The sequence below is a fragment of the Harpia harpyja genome, chromosome 14, assembly GCF_026419915.1.
Source record: "Harpia harpyja isolate bHarHar1 chromosome 14, bHarHar1 primary haplotype, whole genome shotgun sequence".
Taxonomy (NCBI): domain Eukaryota; kingdom Metazoa; phylum Chordata; class Aves; order Accipitriformes; family Accipitridae; genus Harpia; species Harpia harpyja.
Window position 1 is genome coordinate 12,345,947 of NC_068953.1, and position 23,301 is coordinate 12,369,247.

The 23,301-nt window shown below is 53.5% G+C and overlaps 1 protein-coding gene across 1 annotated transcript; it reads right to left on the reverse strand.

The window, feature by feature from the left end:
* Positions 1–22,839, reverse strand: CCDC42 (coiled-coil domain containing 42). Its single transcript, XM_052807003.1, has 9 exons — positions 22,602–22,839; positions 8,767–9,036; positions 4,189–4,285; positions 3,761–3,866; positions 3,531–3,635; positions 2,776–2,973; positions 1,800–2,021; positions 546–704; positions 1–75 (listed from the first exon to the last, which is right to left on the reverse strand). Exons 1-9 carry the CDS (start codon positions 22,837–22,839, stop codon positions 1–3), a joined length of 1,470 nt encoding a protein of 489 aa, XP_052662963.1.
* Positions 22,840–23,301: the final 462 nt, after the last annotated feature.

Consider the following 23,301-nt stretch of genomic DNA (forward strand, 5'->3'; position numbering starts at 1 on the left):
TCACTGACGGTTCTGCATGTCCTTCCGTTTCACCTCCATAGAGATGTCTGTGAGGTCTTGGATAAACTGCTGAATCTAGGGTGGGGATGAGAGACGGCAGAGCTCAGAGCAGGGCTGGGAACAGGAGGCAGAGGGGAGCTTGTTGGCCCTTCTGGAGGGCAATTTCAACAACCAAACTGAGCAGGAGGATAAGGCATTTGCCTTGCTGGATCTGCACCACCAGAATAGGCTTTTGTGTGTGAGTCTGAGTTCAGGGCAAGAGTGAATGAAACCAAACCTCGGCCATGGGTTGATCTGCAGCTCCTGCCCCAGCCTGCCTGGCTCCCACTCCTTCTACCCCTACAGGGACCCACAAGCTGCTCCACCTCCTCAGATGAGACAGGTTTGCCTGCTGTCCTCTGCCCGTTCCCCTTGCCCAAGAGAGAGCCCAGGTGAAAAGGAAGGTGTCTGCTGAGCACATTGATTTCTCTGGGCTTTCCCCTCCCTTTGGGCAGCTGAGAGTCATTACTGCTCCTCTTGCTGGGCAGGGTCTGGCTTGGCTTTACCATGTTCAGTTGTCTGTGGCTGTCATCCACTGGCACGTTCAGGTTTGCTTTCAGCTGCGTGCTCATGCACTGGAAGAGGTTGAAGATGGCCATCTTGATGGTCCCCAGCTGCAGGGTTTTCTTGGCAGTCGTGTTCTGGATGTCGGCCCAGCAAGTCTCCTGAGAAGAGAGGACACATGCAGCATGGGGACATGCTCCAGCAAAGATGCTGCTTCAGCACTGGAGACCCTGGCTTGGAGACCCTAACTTTCACACTCATCTGTTTTGCTAGGAGGAACCTATCCTTGCCCAGGGCTGTGCTGGAGGTCATTCAACTTGGTGTGGAAGCAGATCCAGCAACCACCACAGCTGCTCCTTGCCCCAGGAACCTCCCCATCTCTCTGCCAGCTCCTGCAGTCCTCACTCTGGCAGGTCCTCCCTGCAGGTCCCATTTGCACTCCCCACAGCAGGGCTAGCTGGTACCCCAGGAGCAGCACATCTCACTGCCATCCTCCCAGACCAAGTGTTTTCCAGCTTTGCCTGATGGGACCCAACTCCTGGAGCCTGGAGTACCCAATAAGGGAATTTGGCAAGCCCCTCTCAGAGTGGTGCAAAGGGAGCAGAGGCCAGCAGAGCTGAGGGCATTTCTGCATACTGAGCACTGGCTACACATTGATGTACCTCATTACAGCCCAGTTTACCATCACATTGGTCACTTTTGGACTGGCAAGGAGGAAGGAGAAGGGGTGAGACCTGGTGGGCAGATGCTGTGCAAAGGATGAAAACAAATAATAAAAATCAGCAAAACCAGCTTCGCTCTGAGGCCTGAGTCATGAACAGCGGAGACCATGAGACACGCCACACTGAAGCCCCATTACAGGGATGATGGTGCAAGGCATGGTGAATGGAAAAGAGTATGACCAGGCTAGACAAACCCAATGGGCACATGGTAGAGTATGCTTGGGTTTTGTGCCAAGGCAGACCTCCCCAAAGCCTGGTTAGCTGATCTCTTTTGACTATGAGTTCAAGCAGGAAGTGAAAGATCATGACTGCTTTGTGAGGACCTTGTTTTAAGCCCTGATGTAACTGCTCCAGACTTGGTCTGTCATTCTTCATTCTACAACCCCTTGGAGAGATGCAATTAGGCATCTCCTCCAATCACAAAGGCTGCTACTGGGCCTTGCCATGACCCCATGGCTTAGGGATGAGCCATCAGCTGGTCTTGACACAGCCAGGCCCTGGAGATCTTCCCCTGCCCACCCCCCATTTCCTTACCCAGGGGAGGACGTCACTTTGAGCCTGATCGAAACGTAGTTGGAGCTGCACCAGTTCATTTTTGTACTGCAGGATCTCAGCTTCTTTCTGTGCGGTGTACTGGTCCAGGAGCACCTTGGCTTGCTCAGACATTTCCTTGTGCTCTAGTTGTGCCTGCAGCAGGTCCTTGTGCATCCTCACCAGTGTCTTGTAGCGCCAAATAACTTCCTGGATCTCCTCAAACTGCAGCACAGGGCTCCTGGTGTTAGCAATCCCCTTGCCCTTCCCCCATCACAATTGCTGTTTGGCACCCTGCCCTGACCAGGGACAACACCTGCCCCAGCTAAAAGATCTTCCCTTCTTGACACGGCTATTGCCCCAGTTGATTTGTGAGCATCGCCACATTCCCTGTATGATGACATCCCACTATGCTAGTCCCAGAGCTGTCACTGACATAAGCAAGGGGAGATATTGCATCTCTTCCCCAGGTGAGCAGTGCTTCGATAAAACACAAAGCAAGCACAACTGCAACTGTCAGTGCCATGTCACCTAGATATGGGAGAGGGGCAGCTGGGACTGCAGGAGTATGAACAATGTATGGAGTGATGCCTGGGCAACCTTGAAAGAGGGCACAGCTTTTTTGACAACTGCCTGGGTTCCCATTCCTGGGCAGCTTTTCAATTCTCCCAAACCATCAATGTGACATGAAACAGTGACACAAAGGGGTCCCCATTCCCCTCAGCCCTGCGCTTTTCCCCCTTCTAACAGTTTTTCTTTGGATTTCTCAAGCCTTCATCTCCTTTTCCGGTTCTCCTCCCCTAACTCCAGTCCCCTTGGCTCAGATTGGTTGCAGGAAACTTGTTCCCATCCTATCTGAGGTCTCTGGGTTTGACCAAGTGTTATGATTTCCCTGGACTTGCCTTATGTCCTCTAGGTTTAACACCCACATAAGGTCTTCCTTGAGGCCATGATCTGTCTCTCTCATGTCCAAACTCACCTGTGAGATCTTCACCACATCCTCCAGGTATTTGTTGAAGATGGAGTACTTCTGAACTTTGTTGGAGAGTTTCTGGTGCTTATTTCTCAGGGCTTCCAGTTCCCTCTTAGCTCTCAAGAGCTCGCTCTCCTTTTGTATCTTCCTCTCTCTCTCTTTGCTGGCTTTCTTCAGTGCTTGGATTCGCATCTTATCATTTTCCTGGTGACGTTTCCCCCACCAACACACACACACACACACACACACACACACATAGAGGGAAAGGAAGGCAAGGGAAGATGGAGTTGGGTCACTCAACAGCACTGGGAGGAGATACCTTTACAGAGGAGAGACCAGTGCTGGAGCACTCATGGGAGCATTTTCACTCCCTGTTTAACAGGGCCATCCCTCTTGCATTGACCCTTCAGTCTTGGAGACAGGCACCTGGGACGGCACTCTTATTTTCAGACCTACTGGCATCTGTCCCTGGAAGACACCAGGGTGTCAACAGTGGGGACAGGCTGAGACCCTTCTTGGGGGATGTTTGGGGCCCTCAGGAGATCACACTGGTACAGGACAAGCTCTCTCCCGCCCAAGTCCTACCAGGTCTTTCCACATCTGTGGTACAAAACCCCATACCCTGCCAGTCCTGTTCACAACTCCAGGCTCAAGGGAGGCTTAGACAGATGTGGTGGCCCAAGAATGTCTCCCCAAGGGAGGGGAGGAGGTGGTGGTGCGGCTCAGGGTCATGTCAGCTGAGCTGATCGGGGCAGGTGTACCTTTAAAATCCTCCCAGATTTCTCCATGTAGGTTTTCAGCTGAGCCTCCTTGGCATGGAGGTCACTCCACCGGCAGGTTATGACTTTCATCCTCTCCCTGAAGGCCTGGCAGCACCAGAACAAGCGTGACATGGCTGCCTGCACCCAGAGCCAGTCACCTGCCCGCTGCTGCCCTCCAAAAAACCACAAGCCTTCCCAACCATGCCCCAGCACCCTCCCATCTTTCTCACCTCTTCCTTCACCTCCAGAGCCTTTTGCATCAGTTGGGCTTGTTTCTTCTTCTCCTGGAGGCGAATAAATGGAGACAGGGAGTCCTCCTCTGTCAGTCTGAGTTTCCTGCCACAGAAGTTTTCATTAAGGTTACAGACTTGGTCCAGTACCTTGGCAGGGTGTTGGGTTGCTCTGCCCCGTCACCCCACCTGGGACACAGTCTCAGATCCCGTCTGGCAGCATGGCATCCCCACCCCTCTTCAGTGGGGATCCCACTGACAGAGCAAGGAGGTGTTACAGGGAGGAACAGGGCTGGGGGAGGGAGGTACAAGAGGGGACCGAAGTGTGGAGATAAGGGATGGGAGTTTGCCATGGTGGGGGAAGGAGGGATGGAGGAGACAGGAGAAGAGGATGGAGGGGATGGAGGTGGGTGGAGAAGCCCCCTCACCTGAGCAAGTGCAGGAGGTTCTGCCTGTATTGCATGTGGAAATAGGCCAACAGGTCCTCGTCGCCCATGGTGGCCATCGCTGCAGCCACCAGCAGGGCTCAGGGGACTCAGGTCCTCCTGGCACTGGTCCTCTCCCAAGTCAGCCCAGGAGCTGCCCTGCAAGCCTGAGGGCTTGGCGGTGTGTGGGAGAGGCAGCTGGGCAGGGGATGAGCCCCTGGGTGCCTCTTGCCTCTGCTTTCCCAGGACCTTCCTTGCCTCGGTCGTGCCTGTGGCCACCGGCTGTTGGTTAGTTGGCATGGAACAGTTGCCAGGGGCAGTTGGAAGATGCTCAGGTGGTTACTTGGCAACCAAAGTGGGGCGATGCCCCCACATCAGTGAGGGGGACTGACCACTGTGTCCGGGACCAGGACTTTCTTTCCCTTACTCTCATGTTCTCTGTTTTTTCCTCTGCTAAAAATCAGCCCTTGTGTCCTGTGACCTCTGCTGTCTTGGGCAAGGTATTTCAGCGTCCCCAACATCCACATCCCACTGTCTCAGAGTTCAGGGTAGGAGCTTGCTCCTTCTCTCCCAAAACACCAGATGAAAAGACACTTAAACTGAGGCACATACTCAGGGATGCTTGATCACTCTACTGCCCATGGTTCCCTCTCTGTGTGAGACTGAGGTCTACCATTCGCTAAAATTAACTGATTTTTTTTAAATTTATTTTTTCCCTAGAGCAAGGCATTTGAAGAAGGTCCATTGCGCAGAATAAAGTGGTGGTATTCATGGGCTAGGTGGGGGAAAACCTACAGATGATGGTGACCTTGGGGTCTGCTCCTTCCACAGGAGATTTCACCCTCTGATGTTTGCTTCTGTCAGTCTCTGGCTTCCTCACTGACAACATACAAGAGCATTTCTGTGAGCTACTGAAGCTGAAACACCCCTGGCTTGGTGGAAAAGGGTATGACTCTCTGGAGGGAGAAGTATTCTAGTCTGTTACAACCCTAACTTGCATCAGGGAAATTGTTTTCAGGCAAACGTCACCCCCTTGCTCATTATAAACCAGTAGGAGCTAGGGAAAGTCTGCCAGATCCATCTGACACTTTAAACAGCAAGAAGATGTATGGCCCAGGAAAGGACCATTTATTACATGAGAGATGCTTCGTTTAGAGACAAATGACCCAAGGCACAGCAGTGAATATGCCTGGCTTTTCTTACTGAGGTTCAAATCAGTCCCGTCAGCGACAGGTGACTTTCCCTCTGTCCATCCCAAGGTTATCATGGGGCTGTTCCCATCCTGACAGGTCAGGCAGATTAAACCTGGTGTTCTGGAGCAGTTTCTGGACCTTGTCAGGGACAAGTCTTGGCCAGGAGTGGGACAAGTCTTGCCTGGGAGCGGGGCTTGTGCCTGCCTGTGAGGTGAGGGGGCTCAGCCCTTCCTCCAGCAGGCAGGGATCCTCTCTGGAAAAGTCCTGCCGACCCTTGCATCCCCTGGGCTGGAGGAGCTGCTGGTCCCCAGCAGAGCATGGGAACCTACGGGATGAGCAACCCAGAAGGTCTCAGTGCATCTGAATTTCAAGTACTTGCTGCAGAGCTGGGAGTTGGGGCAGACTTTCTCTGGGAAGCAACAGTTACCTGCTCTTTCACACAAGCAGAGCTGTGGAGCTGTGTGTGTCCTTGTCCTCCCCTGGCTGAACTGTGCTGTCTGAAAAGAAAAAAACCCTACAATTTTGGGGAGAGCAGTCTGAGGCAGGTGCTGGGCACCAGGATCAGCACTTCAAGCAATTAAAGTTCATTATCATTATGAATAATTGGAGACAGACATTTCCAAGGGGAAGCACTGGCTGACTTCCCAGTCTGACTGAGAACTCCCCATTATGTGCCATTTTGTCACACAAATGACAGATGGGCTCCAGGGAGCAAGTGATGTAATCAGTTACCTTCCTGCTTGTTAGGCACATACAACACCGAGGGGCTGCCCCTGTCCCTTTGGCTTCACGGTATTTCATTGTTCCTGAGGAGGTGCTGTCCTTCCACAGCAAGGATAGAAAGCGCAGCCCATAATAAAATCCCTGGGGTTTTACCTTCCCCCATAGATAGCTGTGGGATTCTCGCTTTCCACGCTGAACGGTCTGAGCAAACCTACTGCTGCCTGCAAGCTTGTGAATGAAGGAGAAGTCACCACTGGGTTTTATTTTATTGATCAGTAGAAGTTTTGGCTGAGTCCAAGGACGGTCAATCAAATGCTAAAGGGCTCATGGGAGTTTTGGGGATCTCCCAATACTCTTGTGCCCAGGGAAAGCCCCTTCCTGTGCATCCTTTTTGCCCTGGGCAGGCAGTGGGGAGCTGCAGGCTTAGCACAGCAGAGAGCCAAGCTCAAACTGCTTGGGTCACTCTCAGCCTTTCTTGTGTGGCATCCCACAGACTAGCCATCACCAATGTTATCTCACGGATTCTCTCTGCTCCTGCCTCCACCTCCCCTGTTTCAGCAGACAGCAGAGCTGCTTGGATTGGAGATCTTTGTGTGCCCCATCTGTACAGCACCTTGTGACATTCGCTCCTTGTCATCACCACAATGCATAATGACGCGCATAAAATATGTGCACTGCAGCAAACCAGTCTGATGCCATTGTCTGAGGCCAGGAGTCCCCAAAACTTTATTCGGGGGGTCATCTTCAGTGTGAGACAGTGAGCTGGCTGAGCACAGGACTGTTAAGTCCAGAAGATGTGGTGGTGTTGCCAGGGTACCAATGATGTCTGGTAGGGTGTTGGGAAGGTGCTCTGGAGAGTGGCTCCCATGGACTCACCTTGATGGGTTTCCCATGTGGTACATGGGGCTGAGCTTCTCCTGGAACAAACCCCAGGAAAAGACTGGACAGGATGGCTGGGTCTGTCTGGGTACATTACTGGGGATCCCCGGTCTGCCGTTGTTTTCTGAGTTCCTCCATGTTTGCACTGATGAAGCTTGTATGTGTTCATAGCTTTCTGTGGCGGTCCCCAACATGGCTGGGCCAGGGTATCACTCAAAGTTCCCTCCCGCCAGTGTTTCTCTGGACTCTTTCATCTTTGCGAGTATGATCCCTTTCACATATTATCCAACAGTCATATCCAGTGCATCCAGGCTCTGATAGAGCCCTTTGTGCTTGCATTGCCCGGCCACAGCTCTGCCCAGAACAGCTGTCTGCTGTGGAGAGGACGCTTGGGTCGAGCGTCTATACCAGAAAAATTAGTAAGGAATCAAAAGGGGGACTAGCACCAAACAGCCACTATCCTGGGGACATAGGAACAACCTAAGCTATGAAAGGTGATCTCAGCCCTCGTGGTTGGTAGGGGAAGAGGAGGCGAAAGCAGTGCTTGGAGGAGGAAGGTTTGGGATGGAGGGAGAGGAAATGCTGTGATGGGTGGAGGGGGGAAGACATGGGTGACCAAGTGGGTCTGAAAATACACCTTGTGTGTATTTTCCCCTGAAGGTGAAAAGGCTGTTAGCTGGCCTAACAGAGAGACCTGAATTTTAAGTACCCAGTGACATGCAGGTACCCACCATGCAGCACCACAGTGCTCTGGGCATCTGCACTGACTCCCTCCTCTGTCTCGTAGCATCCTTATCCCCGCAGGACTGGTGAACCCAGCCCATGAATCACCCAAACCCACCTGCTCTCCTGGCTCTTGTCTGCTCCGAAATCAACAGACCCTGTCAGCAGACCTGCTTCCAGGAGTGCTGGACCCTCCTGAGCTGGTGTCCAGTGGATGGGAAATCCTGAGCTGGGATTCGGTCCTTTGCCCGCCTGGAGGGAAGCCGAGCAGGATGAGATCAGACTCTGCATTTCACAGCATTGGTGAAAGTGCTTGCAGACAGCTTTTTTCTTTTTTTAATGTTCCTAATCACCATTTGCCACTTTTATCCTCACGCCGAGGTTTTATCTTCAACAAACGCTTTCCTCCTCAATACACTATGCATTAAAAGAGTTTCTTCCTATTATGCTCTCCATAGCAACTGCATCAGCTTGCCATGAATAAAGTACCTCTGACTTGACATCCCTTATTAGAATACAGAAAATGCCATTTCTGAGTCATAGCTACCCAGAAGAAACCTTTTCTGTTCATCCCTTAGGTACATCCCCCACCTTTTTATTCTTTGAAGGAAACTGCATTATTTATTTTTTTTCTTTTAAATCTCCTCTGCTTTTGAAGCCCCTGGAGTTGAAGGCTGATGGAAAGCTGACACAGACTTTCCCTTCTGGCTTTCAGAAGCTCCCAGCGCAGTACAAAACGCCCTTGGTGACAGCTGATTCCTCTAAATCACATTGGGCTCTGTATTGGCATGACTTTGAATGGCCAAATCTCTTCCCAGCATCTTTCCTCAGCTCTTAGGTCCCCAAAGGACAGGCTTAAGGGAGAAGATGAGCTTCTGTCCAGGGAGAGCATGATGCTGTACCTTGGTGGGCACAGCCAGCATGGGGGTGTTAAAACACAGTATCTTCATTGAGTGCCCAGGGCTTCTTGGAGTTGGGGAGCAGTTCCTATGTGGAACTGGGACCGTCTGGAGCCGAGGGAAGGTCCCTGCCCTGCTCCACGAGTCTGTCCAGCCTGAGATACCTCCCAGATTGCCAAAGCACTTGAATTTTCTCTGGGACAGTGCGGACACGGCCCAGGAGAGGGAGCACTTATTAAACAAGTGTGCAGTCCCAGATGCAGTCTCAGTCCTGCCTGTTTCCTTGCCCTGGTATAACTCCAGGCAGCCTTTCTGGTGGTGGGCAAGGGTCCAGCCCTTCCGCACAGCATACCCTTCTTCTGCCCTGTTCCCATCCCAGCCTGTCCCTTCGGTGTAAATGCAGTTGATGCTGATGGCAACGCAGGAGAAATGTGCTGATGTGTAAGGGGGAAGGGGTGGGGGAGCCTGAGTCACTGCTGGGTGCCCCCCCCCCCCGGGCTCCCCTGCTACCTTCTCTCTGAGTCATCCAGCACAGCAGGATTTCGGCTTAACTCCCAGAAAGCCAAGGCTGTTGGAGATGCCCATCTCCTCTGAGAACCTCAGCACCTCTTGGGCAGGCTGGACTCTGCTCTGCGGAGTGGATGTTTGCCCTCTCCCAGGGTTCCCTGACAGGGATTTGTCCCAACATCTGTACCTACACCCCAATCCAAAGGGTCCTTCAGGGTGCACCTCCCACGTTGTGGCTTGGGGGAGGAAGAGGCTCAGGCTTGGGGGCTGATGCAAGAAGCAGCAGGAGAAGGAGCTAAGAAGTGGTTTCCAAACACCAGACTCTCTGCCTATTTGCAAACTAGCACATGCTTAAATTCACTTAGTCATTTCCAGGCACCTGAGAGACAGCATGGGCTAATGGGAAGGCACAGGGCAGCTCTGCTCTACCACCAGCCTTGCAGCCACAGGAAATCCTTGCCTGCTTCTGCCTCTGCCATCCGGGTCAGAACCTTTTTGCCATGTAGCCTCAGCTTCCAGCATTTGCCCTGGTCCCAGACTTGCCCTTGGGGCTCCTGCAGGGCAGTCACTGCCTACTGCTTACTCCAAGTGCAAGTGACATACTGAAGACGAGAGTGAGTTTGGAGCACCAACCTTACCAGCATTGTGGTGTCATTTCAGGAAATTTCCCTGTTACATGAAGGTTTCACTGTCAGTCCCTGTGTGTTTATATAGGGACTTCTAAAGCCTGACATCCTGGAGCCATGGGATTATGCGAGGCTCTTCAATCTCCATTAAACAGAAGTTTCCCGTTAAAGAACAACCCCCTGAAAACTCATCACCCCAAAGGCAAGTGTATAAGTAGTCAGGATGCAGTATTCTGTGTTTGACTTTTTGCCTAGTTTTTTCGTTCTGTAAGACCTGAATCATACAAGCCTAGGGGTTAGCCATCCCCCAACACCATGGTTACACCATCAGTTTTGCGGTGCCTCCTGAAATCCCACTTCACCGTGTGACTTTGAGCAGAGCTGCCTGCTCTTCCTGCCTGTGTCAGTGGGAGAGGTTGGTTTTGGCTTCCCTGGCTGCTACGGTGGGTTTCTGTGTGCATCAGGCTCCACTATCAGGGCAGTAACTTGTCCAATTTCTTTTTTGCAATAAGCTATCTCTGTTCTCACTTAGCTGGGTTGCAAAAAGGAAGTAGACTGGTGAGCCCACTAATAAAATCAGTGTGTAGGCTTTGTTGGAAAGGGTTATTCCACACCTCCCTGATACCCCTGGTGCTTCAGCTGTTTGTTCCCATGCTGGTGTGGTTCAGCCTGTTTAGAAGAAGGGTGCCTGCACGTGGCAGTGAAGCAAGGAGTTGGTGAGTATTTGCTGCCAGCTCTCAGTGCAAGAGAACAGCAGCCTGGATATTTGGGCGAATAAGAGAAAAAGGGAATACTCTTTCCAATTGGAGAAGATCAATTCAACACAGGTATCCAGGGATGTTTCCATTTTAAGACCTCATTTGTTGAGCAAATCTTTATAACAAGTAAAAGAGATCAAAAAGGACAGTTTGCTCTTTCTTGCACAGTGGTCCATGAATCAACAAATAAGGATGATGCAGCAGGAATAAGAAGCAAACTATGACTCAGTGTCCAGACATCCCCATGGCAGCAGCAGTCATTGGACCATGTTAAAACGGGCTCATTCATTTGCTGTGCAATGGGAAGGATGCAATAGCTGGAGGAGGAGGGGTGGGTCTGCTTCCAGCCTTCAAATGTTGCCTGTTCTCCAGCTTTAAGAGCTGGTCCCCAGGCCCTGACATCTGGACACACAGGTCCCCATCTGGACACAAAAGCAAAGCAGCAGCAGACATTTATTTTTCTCAGGAATAGTTTGCTTCCTCTTTTTCACAGCCTAAACTGCTCAAAAAATGCATTCCCAGACAATAGTGAAGGCTCACAGGTCTGCACCACGGCAGGTGCAACTACGCCTTCCCAAGGGTTTCGGGGCAGCAAACTGCCCTTAGCCTGTTTCGGTTCAAGCTGGGATCTGGATTGTGTCTGCAGAGAGCACATTTAAGGATCATTATCCAACTTCATGGTAGATGTGTTGAATGGAGATGTCTCCAATGCAGTCAGGCCATCCCAGACTCCCATTGTAGCTGGTGAGAAGGATAAGCACTCCCAGGGTACAACACATCTAATCCCTTAAGACTGAATGAACTTCTGGAAGCTCCTGCTTCTCTCCATGGACTATCCAGGGCACCTACCATGACCAGCTCACTTAGACACATCCAATTTGGCCATCTTGAGCATCCTTGCCAGGCCCTGCAGCCCCTCACTTGGCTGGGGACCTGCTTAATCCCTGGATTGGGCCCAGTCCCCCAAATTCTCCCTGGGATTGACCTGTAAACAAGAGGTCTAAGGATGAGGAGATGAAGTCTGCCTGGCTAGAGCTGTGTACTGCAGGGGAAGAGGATACCCTGATGGTGTGGGTAGACTTCATGGCTAGCCTTGCTGGTCACTACATGTGCCCAGACATCAGTCCTTGCCAGAAGTAGATGCTGAGATTCATATTTTGGCGATGAGCTCTGCTAAGGATGCGAGAGTAGATTTTCATGCTCCAGTTGGACTTCCTCAGCCTTAAGAAAATGACCCCTCCCAAGAAGCCATTTGAAACCTTGTGTGCATGGAACAGGCTCCTGGAGGTGACCGGCCCCTCAGTTCGGGCACTGAAGTTTAACCCAGCCCACTATCTCTGAAGAGCCCTCAGCGAACTCCTGCAAGCTGCCCTAAAGCTGGCCTGCCTCCAGCTTAGTGTCCTCTCCAAGAGCTGATGGAGACTTGGTCCTTGGTGGGAGCATTCAGGCTAAGGGGCTGGGGATGTGGAAGTAGCCCAGGCAGTCAGAATTCATACCTCAATTACAGCAATGCAGTGTTTGCTGTACACACACTTCTAGGACTTCTCTCCTGGTTGGGTTTTAGCAATTGCTCTGTCATGGCTCTGGATTTTCATCTGACAAGAACACGCAGGGGTGCCATAAGCCCCAAACCGTCTGAGTTCATCTTTTGTCGTGCAAATGATCTCAAATGCAGAAGCATCAAATGAGTGGTTGTTTCCCAGGGAAGCTCTGACAAGCACAGCCAGCCTTGTGGCAACATCAGGAAGGCACTGGAGACATCAAGGTGAAAAGAAAGTGCCTCCTTTTTCATCTTAGATTTTTTTTTTTTTTTGCTGGGGTGAGGCAAGTCCTGGGTTGTGGCACCAGTCTGAAGCCGTTCTCATACTGCCCAGCCTGGGGACAAAGATGGTGACCTGATCCCCAGCTCCAGAGATACCCACCTTAAATAAATCCCCCCAGCTCCAGCACTCATCTGGTTTCCAGCGCACCAGAGTTTTTTGGAGATAATGAGCTTCCTGCACTCACATCAGTTGAAACTGCCTCATCTGCCATGGCTGCTGGAAAGGTCTTGCCCTCCCTTTCTTCCCCATCAAAGGTTTGATTTCAGCTCAACAGAAGCTCAAATGCACAGCAGGATAATTGCAAAGCTGGAGGTCTTCAGATTTCTTGGGCTGGATTCAGCTCTCTGGTAACCAAGAGGAGCTCAAAGCCCTTTTCCAAGCACTCAGTCCTGGTTTAGTTCTTGCTCTTAGGCTTTCAAAACCCTCTTGCCAAGCCTGGTGGCACCAGACCCCACACGTGACTCCACTGAGCCCATCAGAGGAGACCTGGGCAGAGATGGCACCATGGTGGTGAACACCAGGGAGATGGCAGAGCTGCTGGGCAGGAGGAGAAACAGGATCCTGGTATAGTCAGTGCCAGGGACCATAACAGAGGGATGTCTGGATGTCTCAGCTGTGACCATGGCTCCTGAAGAGGACCAGACCTGAGAAATGTGAAGTCCCTGTGGGGGGGCTCAAATCAGCGAGGACAAAGAGCATGGATGAAGTCCAAGGCTGCTCGCTTATGCTCCTTGCACCAGGCAGTGGCCATCCCACCTCGCAGCTGGGGCAGAGCCTCCCAACCCTCAGTGCTGCAGCAATGACCAGGCTCAGAAGCAACATGAGCTCTGGCCTTTGGCTTGAATCGCATCACCTAATCACAGATGTGGTGGGCAGGATACTTCCACCAGTTGAGAGGCTCTGTTGGCACTCCCAGTTGCTGAGGAGGGAATATTTTTGCGCGCAGCTGGGGCTTTTCTGAGTGCTGACGCACCAAGCATCACAATCAGCCGGCAATGCCATTTCCATGGTATTGCCTCATCGTGAGTTGCAGCCCAGCGTAGGTCTGACTCCATCCTACCATGCGGGATGTGACTTCAGGGGAAGGCTGATGCAATGAGACGGGAGCTGCTCACAGGCTGGGATCACCTCTGCGAAGGGGATGCTCAGGTGTTTGTTACCCTCTGGGAGACCAGGCTTTTCACCACGAAGCCCTGCAACAGTGCAGAAGCCTTCTCAAGTCCTTTCCTACTACTCCGTAGTGGTGCACCAGATCCTTCCTCACTCCTAGACATGAACAAATCTTGCTGAAATCAGCACTTAGTGAACAACAGGAAGATTTCAGGATTAGACCTGCCCAGGTCTAGATTTGCCCAGTTTTGCTTTTGGGCACTGCAGACTCCTTTTTAGCCTGTGACTCGCACAGCACCCCCCAACACCCACACACAAAGCCTGGACCTGCTCTGGCCGTGCTGCCTTCCCCACACTGTATTCATGCAGCCAATATCTCCTCCAGACCTGCATTTCACACCCTGAGTGCTTGCAACCCCATAAAGCCCAAATCCACTGATGTTACTCGTGCATTAGAGCCATACCACCTTCATCAGGAGGGAAAATACAGTCCAGAAATCCAGGAGAGATCCCCAACAACCTCTCTTGAACCACTCCTGCAGTCTGACAGTTACCCGGGGGGGCTGGATTTTGATGAATGTGTTAAGCTGCCATAATCCGTGCGTGCCTCCTGGAGACATAGCCTGGTCCCTCGTCCCCAGCTGCTCATTCCTAGCCCTTCACACTCCCCGTGCTGGCACAAGTGTTTGGGTAGCCCTGTCCTGGCTGAGTTCAGGGAACCAACTGCCTGGAAAAAATGGCCAACATCAAAGGCCCATTCAAGAGCCCATGGAGCACTTGTGTGGATGAAAGCTTGTGCCAGGAAAGGGAGGGTGTTTGAGAAGCAGAGCAGTATGTGGGGAAGGGGAGGACATGGCTTGTCTCCTGGTGGCAGTGTTTTACACTGATTCCTGCAGCCTGAATAAAACTTCCCTCAAGCAGGGCTGATGCTGGGGCTTTTGGAGATGCAGAGCAGCCCAACGTGTTGATAAACCTCAGAGTATCACTTCTTCCTTTCCATCAGGCCATCAGTCCTGTGAAAAGAGGACATGAGGCTTATTTGGTGTGAATTGATTGTATTAGTGTTTATAAACCATTTAATAATTCACCCTGATTTGGTCCGATATCACTCTGATGATGGGTTGATAATCTCTCCCCTTTTTCTGGCCAGGTTTGTTCCTCTCCGCCCCGTCTTCCTGTTCTATGCAGCATCCCCATGAGTGCTTCCAGACCCCCCCACCCTGAACACATCCCATGCATCTACAGGCTCCTTTATCCCACCTCTTCTGTTCTGGCCTGTTTTCTCACCTCCCATTTCATTAACTATCTGATCACATCTGGATTTTTATGAAGATTAAAGCTAAAAAAAGAAACCACCAAACTCCTCTGCATTGCCTGCATCCTTCTCTGTTTGCTCTTCTTTCCCACTGAGCAGCGAGATGAAGCTCTTCATCTTCCTGCCTGCAGATGCTCTTCATTCTGCTTGTGGTGCCCCTGCACACGTCAGCCTCAGCTTTCCTATCAACTTCCCGCTCACCCATGTTATCCCTCCAGGTTCAGCCTTGCTCATGTGCTCTTCTTCTCCTCTTCAATGCTCCAGTGTTTGAGGGCTTGTGCAGCCCTCCTGCTCCTCTCCTGGCAGGTCCTGTGTTTCTCTGTGCTGCAAATATTTCCCATGGAGCTGAGATAGAGTCCTGCTCGGGACCTACCAGCTTTCCTGCTGTCCTTGCCCTCAAAGATCCCCTGCCAGGAAGGTCCCTGTGGGCTGATGCCTGCTTTTTTTCATTGACATCCATATCCCATGGCTTTTGTTCTTATGTTTTGAATCCTCATGTTCCAGCTGCACTACCCCTGAAATTTGCATTTGTACCTTTTCCCTGGGCAACCCTTACTTGAAGCTGAAAATGAGTGAAGAGCTCTGATTTAAATGTGACATCTCTTTGTTTTCCACTAAAGGAAGCCTCATGCACACGCTCTCACTCTCTGCAGGGTGCAGCACAGCCGGTGCAGAGGACAGCGGAAAGCTGTGTGCCTCCAGCTCCTCGCCACACATCCAGAAAAATGAGGAGGTGATGCCATCCCCAGGCTCTGGGAAAAATAGCAAAAGGTTTGAACAGCGAGAAGGAGATGAGCAGCTGGAGCACACACCCAGGGATGGTGGGCACCTGGGGGTGAGGAACCAGTGCTGGTTTCCATGGCTGTCTTCTCCATCGTACAGCCCTGGGTCTCAGCATCCCGCAGCATCTCATACACTCTCTGCAGAGCTGCCAAGTGTCCTTCAGGAAGACTGGCTGGTCTGCAGGGACAGGCAGCTCCTCTTGCACTGGCTGCTCCAGGCTTGTGCCCTCCCAGCAGACACTGGTGTGTCACTGGAAGTCGCCAAAACCCTCCATAGGTCCGTGAGACTGTGCAGAGCCTCTGAGGACAGGTCTTGAGTTCAAGCTGCCAGGCTGCATGCTGAGGCGTGACCTGGAGGACTTTGTCCTGCCCTGAAGATGGAGAGGGAAGGTGGGCTGATGCACGGTGGTCCGTGGAGCCCAGGGGAAACACCGCTGCCCAGGCTGAGCCAGACGATGGGTTTTGCACACAGATCTGGGGTCTCAGAGCCCATCAGGGAAGAATGTGTCCCAGATTAGACAATTTGGATGTTTTTAACTGGTGTGAACTGGGCACTGAGCCTGATGGATGGAGCTCATCTGAGGGGGTCACTGGGCACGGGTGTCTCCACCTTCCTTTAATGGAGCTGAGGAAACTGTGGGCAGAGCAGGACGCTGGTTTGGTGTAGGGCTGCAGGCCCCCCCTACCCTCCTGTCCCCTTCCTTACCTTCCTCCACTTCTCAAGACCCCAGACCTTGTGGTCCCTATCCAGGGACCTTGGCAGTGAGGTGGCTAGCCTCCCCCTGGGATTTGGGATTTGGGTGGGCTGGGGCCAACCCTCTAAACAGGACTCTGCTCCACAGGTACTGGGGGTCTGTGGCCTCTCCTGGGGTTTAGGCATCCTTTATCTTGGTCCCCTGTATCTTGAGGTCCTGAACCCATATTGGCAGGTGACTTCTCCAGTTATTGGCAGGTACAGCCAATAACTCCCACTACAATATCCCTTCACCAGCTAGTAAAGACCCCACTGGAGTGTTTAAAGGGGGAAGGACCTCCAGGGCGAGGGTGGTGTGGGGTTTTCCTCCTGTTTAAAGACAGGTGGACCAGTCTTTTCCGCAGAGCAAGTGTACAGCTGGAAGTCTATTAAGGTAGTTTTATGGGAGCTCACACTGAGTGCTCAGTTTAATTAGCTGGCAGTATTGCTAATGATCTCCGCTGCAATGAGCTGTGCTGGGAAATGCACAGTGTTGAGGGCTTCAGGGAAGCAGGTCTGATGGCAGGGCATGGTCCCTCTCCAGGTAGGCTGTCTCCCCTTGCACGGAGCTTCTCCCTCCACCTGCAGAGCTGCAGACATACCTGGCCCTCCCAGGCTCTGTCAGGACTCTCCTATTTGTCTCTCCTCCACCTCACTCATCTCTTGAGATCCTGCAGCAAGCGGCTCCAGTCTTCAAATAGTCTGGGAGGACCTTCCCCGTTTGCTGGCCCTGCTGTACCACCAACAAGACCAGGGATTTCCAGGATGGTCCAAACTGGACTAGGACTTGGCTGGGGCAGAGTAGAAGTGGGGAGTGACTGTTGTCCCTCGGTTTGCCCCTGCCTGTGCTGGACTGTGGGCTCATGACTCTGGGACCTCAACCTGGCAAGCCTGAGGGCCACAGAGAGCAGTGACTCTCCCAAAAGGTCAGATGCTGGGGACAGTGTCACCAAACAGCTGGCATCCACCAAGCACTTCACACATCTCATTTGCTCCCCATTTCCACCCCAGGTCTCCACGGCTGGGACCAAGGATTCCATCAGATCCTGGGGTGAAAACTTGGCTGGCTTAGGTTTAATAGCATCGCTGGTCTTACGTTCACAGGCAGCTCCTTTCTTGTCTTCAAATTCACGCTTACCCTCTGGTTAGCAGAGCACCACTTCTCCCCAAGAGGCAGCTTCTCATCATAAAGATATCTGGAAAAAAGACAAGGTTCATTTGGGCCAACTGGTTTGTGCTGCTGCCTTGGGAAAGGAAAGATGACAGAAAAGCTGAGAAAGCCCCAGAAGCAATGATGTGGCATGTCTGATGCTGGCTGGTGCACAGCCCCCTTACTCTCCCTCCCCATGGCCCCCAAGCCCTGGGGCCTCTGAACTGAGCAGTCCCTAGGCTCGCAGGGAGGGGGTGAAAGTGCCCAAGCCTGAATCCTGGGGACAGGAGGACAGGGAAGGAGGGATGCTCAGGGAGGGTGCCCATCCCTGCTGAGCATCCCCTGGGCAGAGAGAGAAACTGCAGCAAGTCTTTGGCAACTGCCCTGGTGACTGGCAAACCCCCTGCCCATCATCTTGGGATGCTGGATGACTTTGTATAGCTTGTCTGGGCTCTGTGGTGTGTTTCATACTCATTTCAGCTTGATCAGGGATTGCGGTCCCATGGGGCTAGAGCTGCAAGGATGCAGAGCCTTCACTGGCAGCTGCCTCTGCATTTCTGATCCCTACACACATAAATAAACCAGGGGCCATGCTCAAAGCCTCTGGTCAGGGGCTCCCCACGTCTTCTTGGCTCCTTCCCTCCTCAGCAGCTCTCCACTGGGAGGATGGACGTGTCTGTGAGATGCGAGCGCTTGAAATCCTGCCCCAAACCAAAACATTTCTCATGTTAGGGAGCCAAAAGAGGCAAAATGGCCAGTGCTAGTCCTGAGACAGACAGAATAGGCAAGGTTGGGGGAGAAATCCAGCCTGGATGGTGTGCCAGAGGCCATGTGGATGCAGGTGGTCTAGGAGAAGCTGGGAGGGGGAACCAGTGCTTGGTCAATGTCCAGTGTCCCATCTCCCATCTCCCCCAGGTGCATCCTCTCCATCACAGGTGCTTTGTGCAGGAGCTGCTCTGGTCCAAGCTGGCCTCGGGACAGTGGGGTTCAGGGTGTCTGTGACTCCCATCCCATGAAAAGCAAGGGTTGAGGTGGTATCCCAACTGCTGCCTGTGCTGGGGAAAGGCAAATAGGTCAGGTTGAACCAGGGGTAGGTGAGGGTAGTGATGGGGGATGAATGTGCTTCAACCACCCCCCAGGGCTGCTGCCACCACCCTGGAGGAGGGGGTGCTGTCCCCTGCCACCAGGTGGGCACCAGGCAGGGATGAGCCTGCAACCCCCCAAAGTCTTGCTATGGTCTCTCTGGGGTGGCACCTGAAGGCTGCAAGGAGTGTGGGACTATGGCCCTGGGTCACCTTATGCAGGTGCTTTTCTGTGGGACCCACTGCCCACTGTGCCACCCTCCCACTGTGAGGGGACCTAGGGAAGCCCTCCAAGCACCCGTGGATGTGTCTGTGCTGCTCAGGGAAGCAAGGAGTGCAAGGAGGTGCCATCCCCCAGCTTCCACAGAGTTCAGCATGTCCCCTGAATCACAACAAGGAAATTCAAACTATGCACAGGGCACGAGAGTTCAGAACAAGCCCAAGTCCCCAGCCGGCCATAAAAGTCTGGCCAAGATGAGGCAATGCAAAAACTAAACATTCAGGCAAGCAATTGATCCCAAGGAGCACAACAGCTCTTCGAGATGCTCTCAGCTCACTTCTGCTTCCCTGATGAGCTGCAGTCTGGGGCCAGCCCATGATGGATCTCTATAGGGTCCTGCATGGGAACTTTGGCTCCTGGGGTGGTGCAGGCAGCTGAGATCCCTCTGTACCCCACAGCACTGGCTGGTCAAGGCTAGGATAGAGCCAAGGGAAGGGTAGGGGTCTGACCCTGATCTGCTGAGCTCTGGAAGAGCTAGATGCTGAAATGCTGCCAGTGTTTTGCCCTCTAACCTTTACCAAGACCAGGACATATGGAGAGCCCTGAGCTGATGCTGCCTGTATATCCTCCTGGCTTTCAATCCACAGGGTTGCTGGAGGGCCTATAGAGGATATATTCCCAGGATACAGAGATAGAGGTTGCCCAGGGAAAGTGTCCAGGTGAGCACAAGCAGGTGAGTTGGCTGGAGTCAGCTTCGGGGCAGAAAATGGGCAGCACGAGGTGCCCCCATGCTCCTCGCCCTGCTGCTGCCTGCTGAGCAGTTTGCTCCCTGTCCTGGCTCTCCCTGCTGTCTCTCTCCTGCCTTTTTGCCTTTCTTGCTGTTGAGATCCTTTCTAGCTGATTGGGATTGCCCCGGGCTTGGGGAATCTCCCTTTCTCTAAAACTGTGCAGTTGTGTGCAATCCACAGCAGCAGGTGCAATGGGTGGAGCGGAGCTGGCAGAGTCCCGATGCCATGTCGGACCCTTCCCCAGGGCCTGCAATCCTGATCCTCGTGGGAACTCCCTGCCACCCACCAATTCCCCTTCTTATTTACGTACAGCTGCTGCTCACAAATGGGCTTCCCGGGATGGAAACCTCTGGTAGCTTTTCGGGGTGGAAAAGCATGTGAAAACCTGCCACAATGGGCTGCCTGCAAGGCAAATGCCTGTTTCTCCAAGGCTCGTTCGCTCCCTGGCTCACCACCCAGATCACCTGCAGCAGGAGAGAAGGGCTCTGCCTCAGCTGCGGGAGCCCTGGGCTGGATGGTTGCTGACCACCCCCTTGCTCCCTGTGGAGCAAAGCTGTTCCCAGGGCTCCTGCCTGGCCACGGGCACCAGGGTCTGGGGCACATCTGAAGCCAGAGCTCAGCCTGAACTTCACGATGGCCCATGGTGGAGCAGGAGGAACAACTCTGTGCATCCATGGCTCAGCTGTGCCCATTGGGTCCCCTCCATCCTCCCATTTGTGGCTGTCCCCTCTATGGGATGAAGGCTCTCATGAAGAGCAAGAGGGAGTGCAGAGAGCTTGGCAGACCCCTCTTCCTAAGCTGAGGAGCAGGGATAGGCATTGGGGCTCAGCAACCCAGCACAAGATCACCCAAGCCCTCTGAATCCTTCAAACAAGCCTGCAAAGCCAGCCAAGAAAGGACTTGCCTAGGAACAAAGGGCCGATGAGTGTGTTTCATGCCTCACCCTGCCTTTAAATGGGGAAGCGAGACCTGCCCGGTGCTGCTGCCCATGGTTTCCTGGCAGCTGGTTCATGCATCGGGCTACCTGCCTGCCTGTGGGCACACGGCTGGGCTCGCAGGTCACCCGGCGTGCAGCTCTGCAGAGCAACCTTCGGCCACCCCGGGAGGCTGTGCACATACCGGGGTGGGACCTCGCACACGCAGAAGTTGCAGGAAAGCAAGCCAACCCTTCCCTGAGTATGTGGGTTGCCAGGGACCATCTGGGAGGTCAAAAGCAGGAGGAGCCCAGGAATTCAGAAGAATGTGTTTGTTGTTTGATTTTTCAGTAATATGTTCTGGGTTGTGGCTAAATCTTGTTTGCAAGGTGCTGAGACTGTTGTGAGAGCTGGGAGCAACCCGCGCATGGAGGCAGGCATGTTCCTGTATCTCCTGGGCAGGCAGCTCTGTGCCCCTCCTGCTTGGCAGTGCTGGCTCCCCCAGCTCGTGTAGTGGGGCTGGGGATGGACCCAGGAGCCCCAGGGCATGCGGTCCCAGCAAGTCTTTTTGCACACTGGGGAACAGACCCGCAGCAGGAGCAGAGCCCATTCCTACCTGAGACATCTCCCCAGCATCACCTCTGGGATAGGGTGAAGCACGCTGGAGCCCGAGCTCCTGAGGTCACACTTCCAGCAAACTCCCACTGAATTTGGGACACATCTGGAGGCACGGGAACTCCCTCCCCAATTTTCAGAGGGTGCTGAGCCAAAACACCTGCAAAACCAGCCCTGCTGGGGCTGGGATCCTGCACCAAGAGCCCTGCTGCTCCCAGGCGAGTGGGAGCAGGAGGAGCTGGAAGGCTAATATGTTTTTAAGTGGGGATGTCACTTTTAAGCCTGAATCAATGCTCTCACTTCCCTGGGGACCCCAGTAGAGACATTTTCACTGCACGTTTTTTGGAAGAGGCCAAAGCAGGGGTGCAAGGCCCATGTGGGAAGGCAGCCAGGCTGCTGGGCTGGTCCCAGTCATGTGTCGCAGGGCCCTAGGGAGGAGGACAGCCCTGCCCAGCCTTGTCCCGCAACCTTGTCCCACAGCCAGGGGCACGTGGCACTGCCATCCCATTGCTGGTGTCCTGGTGGGACAGCCAAAGCGAACCACCCTCCATTTGCTGCCGAGAGGCACCTCTGCAGGGCACAGAGGAGTCCCTGTATGGCCATGGCTTCATCACGGCACATCTCAGCCTCAACGGGGCTATGTGACGTGATGGAGCGGGGAGATGACCTACATTCAAGATGGGGCTGCTGTGGTCCTCCCTGCACAGCAGCCATGAGTCCAAGGAGGGTTGCAAGGAGTTGAGAGCTGGAGAGGGCAAGGGCTTCCCCAGGAACAGGAATTGTGCATTTCTCCAAAGGGTCTCCAGGGTCACTCCTTATTGCACAAGAGCCGCTTTAGCCAAGCCACCCTCAATAAAGACACCCACCAGGCCAGGACACCTACCTCTGCTGGGACACTCAGCTGCCTACAATCCCTGGTCTATTTTGGAGATGATCAGATATTCACAGGCACCGTGGTCCCCAGGTTGGGATAGCTAGGCACTGTCAGGGCACACTGGCTGCCACAGCCCCAGCAAGCCGAGGAACAGTGTGGTGTCTGTCCTGCCTGCTCACCTCTCAAATTCCCCATGACAAATGGCTGGGTTTGCTTTTGCAGCTGGCTTTTCCCAAGGGACACCCACCACGGAGTGCTGGATCCTTGCTCAGGCTGCAGCTCAGGGAGCAGGGCAGCCCCAAGGCTCGCGTGCCACGCGTGCCCACACCCCCTCTGCCCCATCACGGAGAAAATCTCCTGGGGGAAAGACTCAGGGAGCAGCCGCTTCTTAGAAACTGTTCAGGGCCCTGTTCCCCTCTTTCCTCAATCTGCCAGACTTCTTGCAATAAATCAGAGGATTTTCCCAGCACAGCACTCCCACTGCCAGACCACAGCACTCTGCTTGTGCTTTTGTCTCTCATTCCCAATTACTTCCCTCCTGTTTGCTTCTCTGTGGCCTTTGCTCTGAAGCTAGCCCCTCTTTTGTCGGGGATGCGTCAGCAGTGCTCTCTCAGAGCCCTGGTCCCCACATCTCCCATCACTGCGTGTGCGTTTGCATGGCTGAGGGTGGGAAATACAGGTGGGGGCCGAAGCTGTGCCCACCGGGATAGAAGCCTGGCTCCGAGTAAGCATTTCCACGAACAGTGGCTAAATTGTCCAGGTTTGGCTTCAATCCCCACAAGTTTTTCACCTCCTCTGGTTTTGAGGCATGCGGGGCATCCTCCACGTCCAGCCCGGCGTGCCTGACAGCACCAGGGCAGGGTGCCGGGGCTCTGCTCCCACTGCCAGGCAGTACTTCTCCAGGCAGGATGGCTGGCAGGCAGGGAGAGCTAGAGGTCATTGAGGCTGTCCCACAGCTTGGTAGGCAAAGGAATGATTTGGGGTACAATCCCTGCCTCCCTCCATCTTCACCCATACAGCATCCAAGCAGAGGTTGCAGCTCCACAGCTCCAGATGCACAGCACAGGTCGACAGCTGTCCTGGAGCCAGTGGTCCCCTCCCTGGCAGGAAGGACTGCAAGGAGTGTGTGTCAACCCAGGACACCGAGGGACACAGCAGTCTGTGCTGCAGGGTCCTGGATGCCCTGCAGAGACAGAGGGCTACAAGGACAGGCTTCTCAACCACAGCTTGAAACTGTCCACCAAGTACCAACATGCCTCCTCTGGGACTGCTGGAGGGGATTTGCCCTGCTCTGAATCCTGTGTCCTCCTGGGGTCTAGAGAAACCAGGCATGGAGAAGTGGGGGGGCTGTCCCAGGTGACACCTGGGTCCACTAGTAACAAGCCAGTCTTCCCTGTGGTCC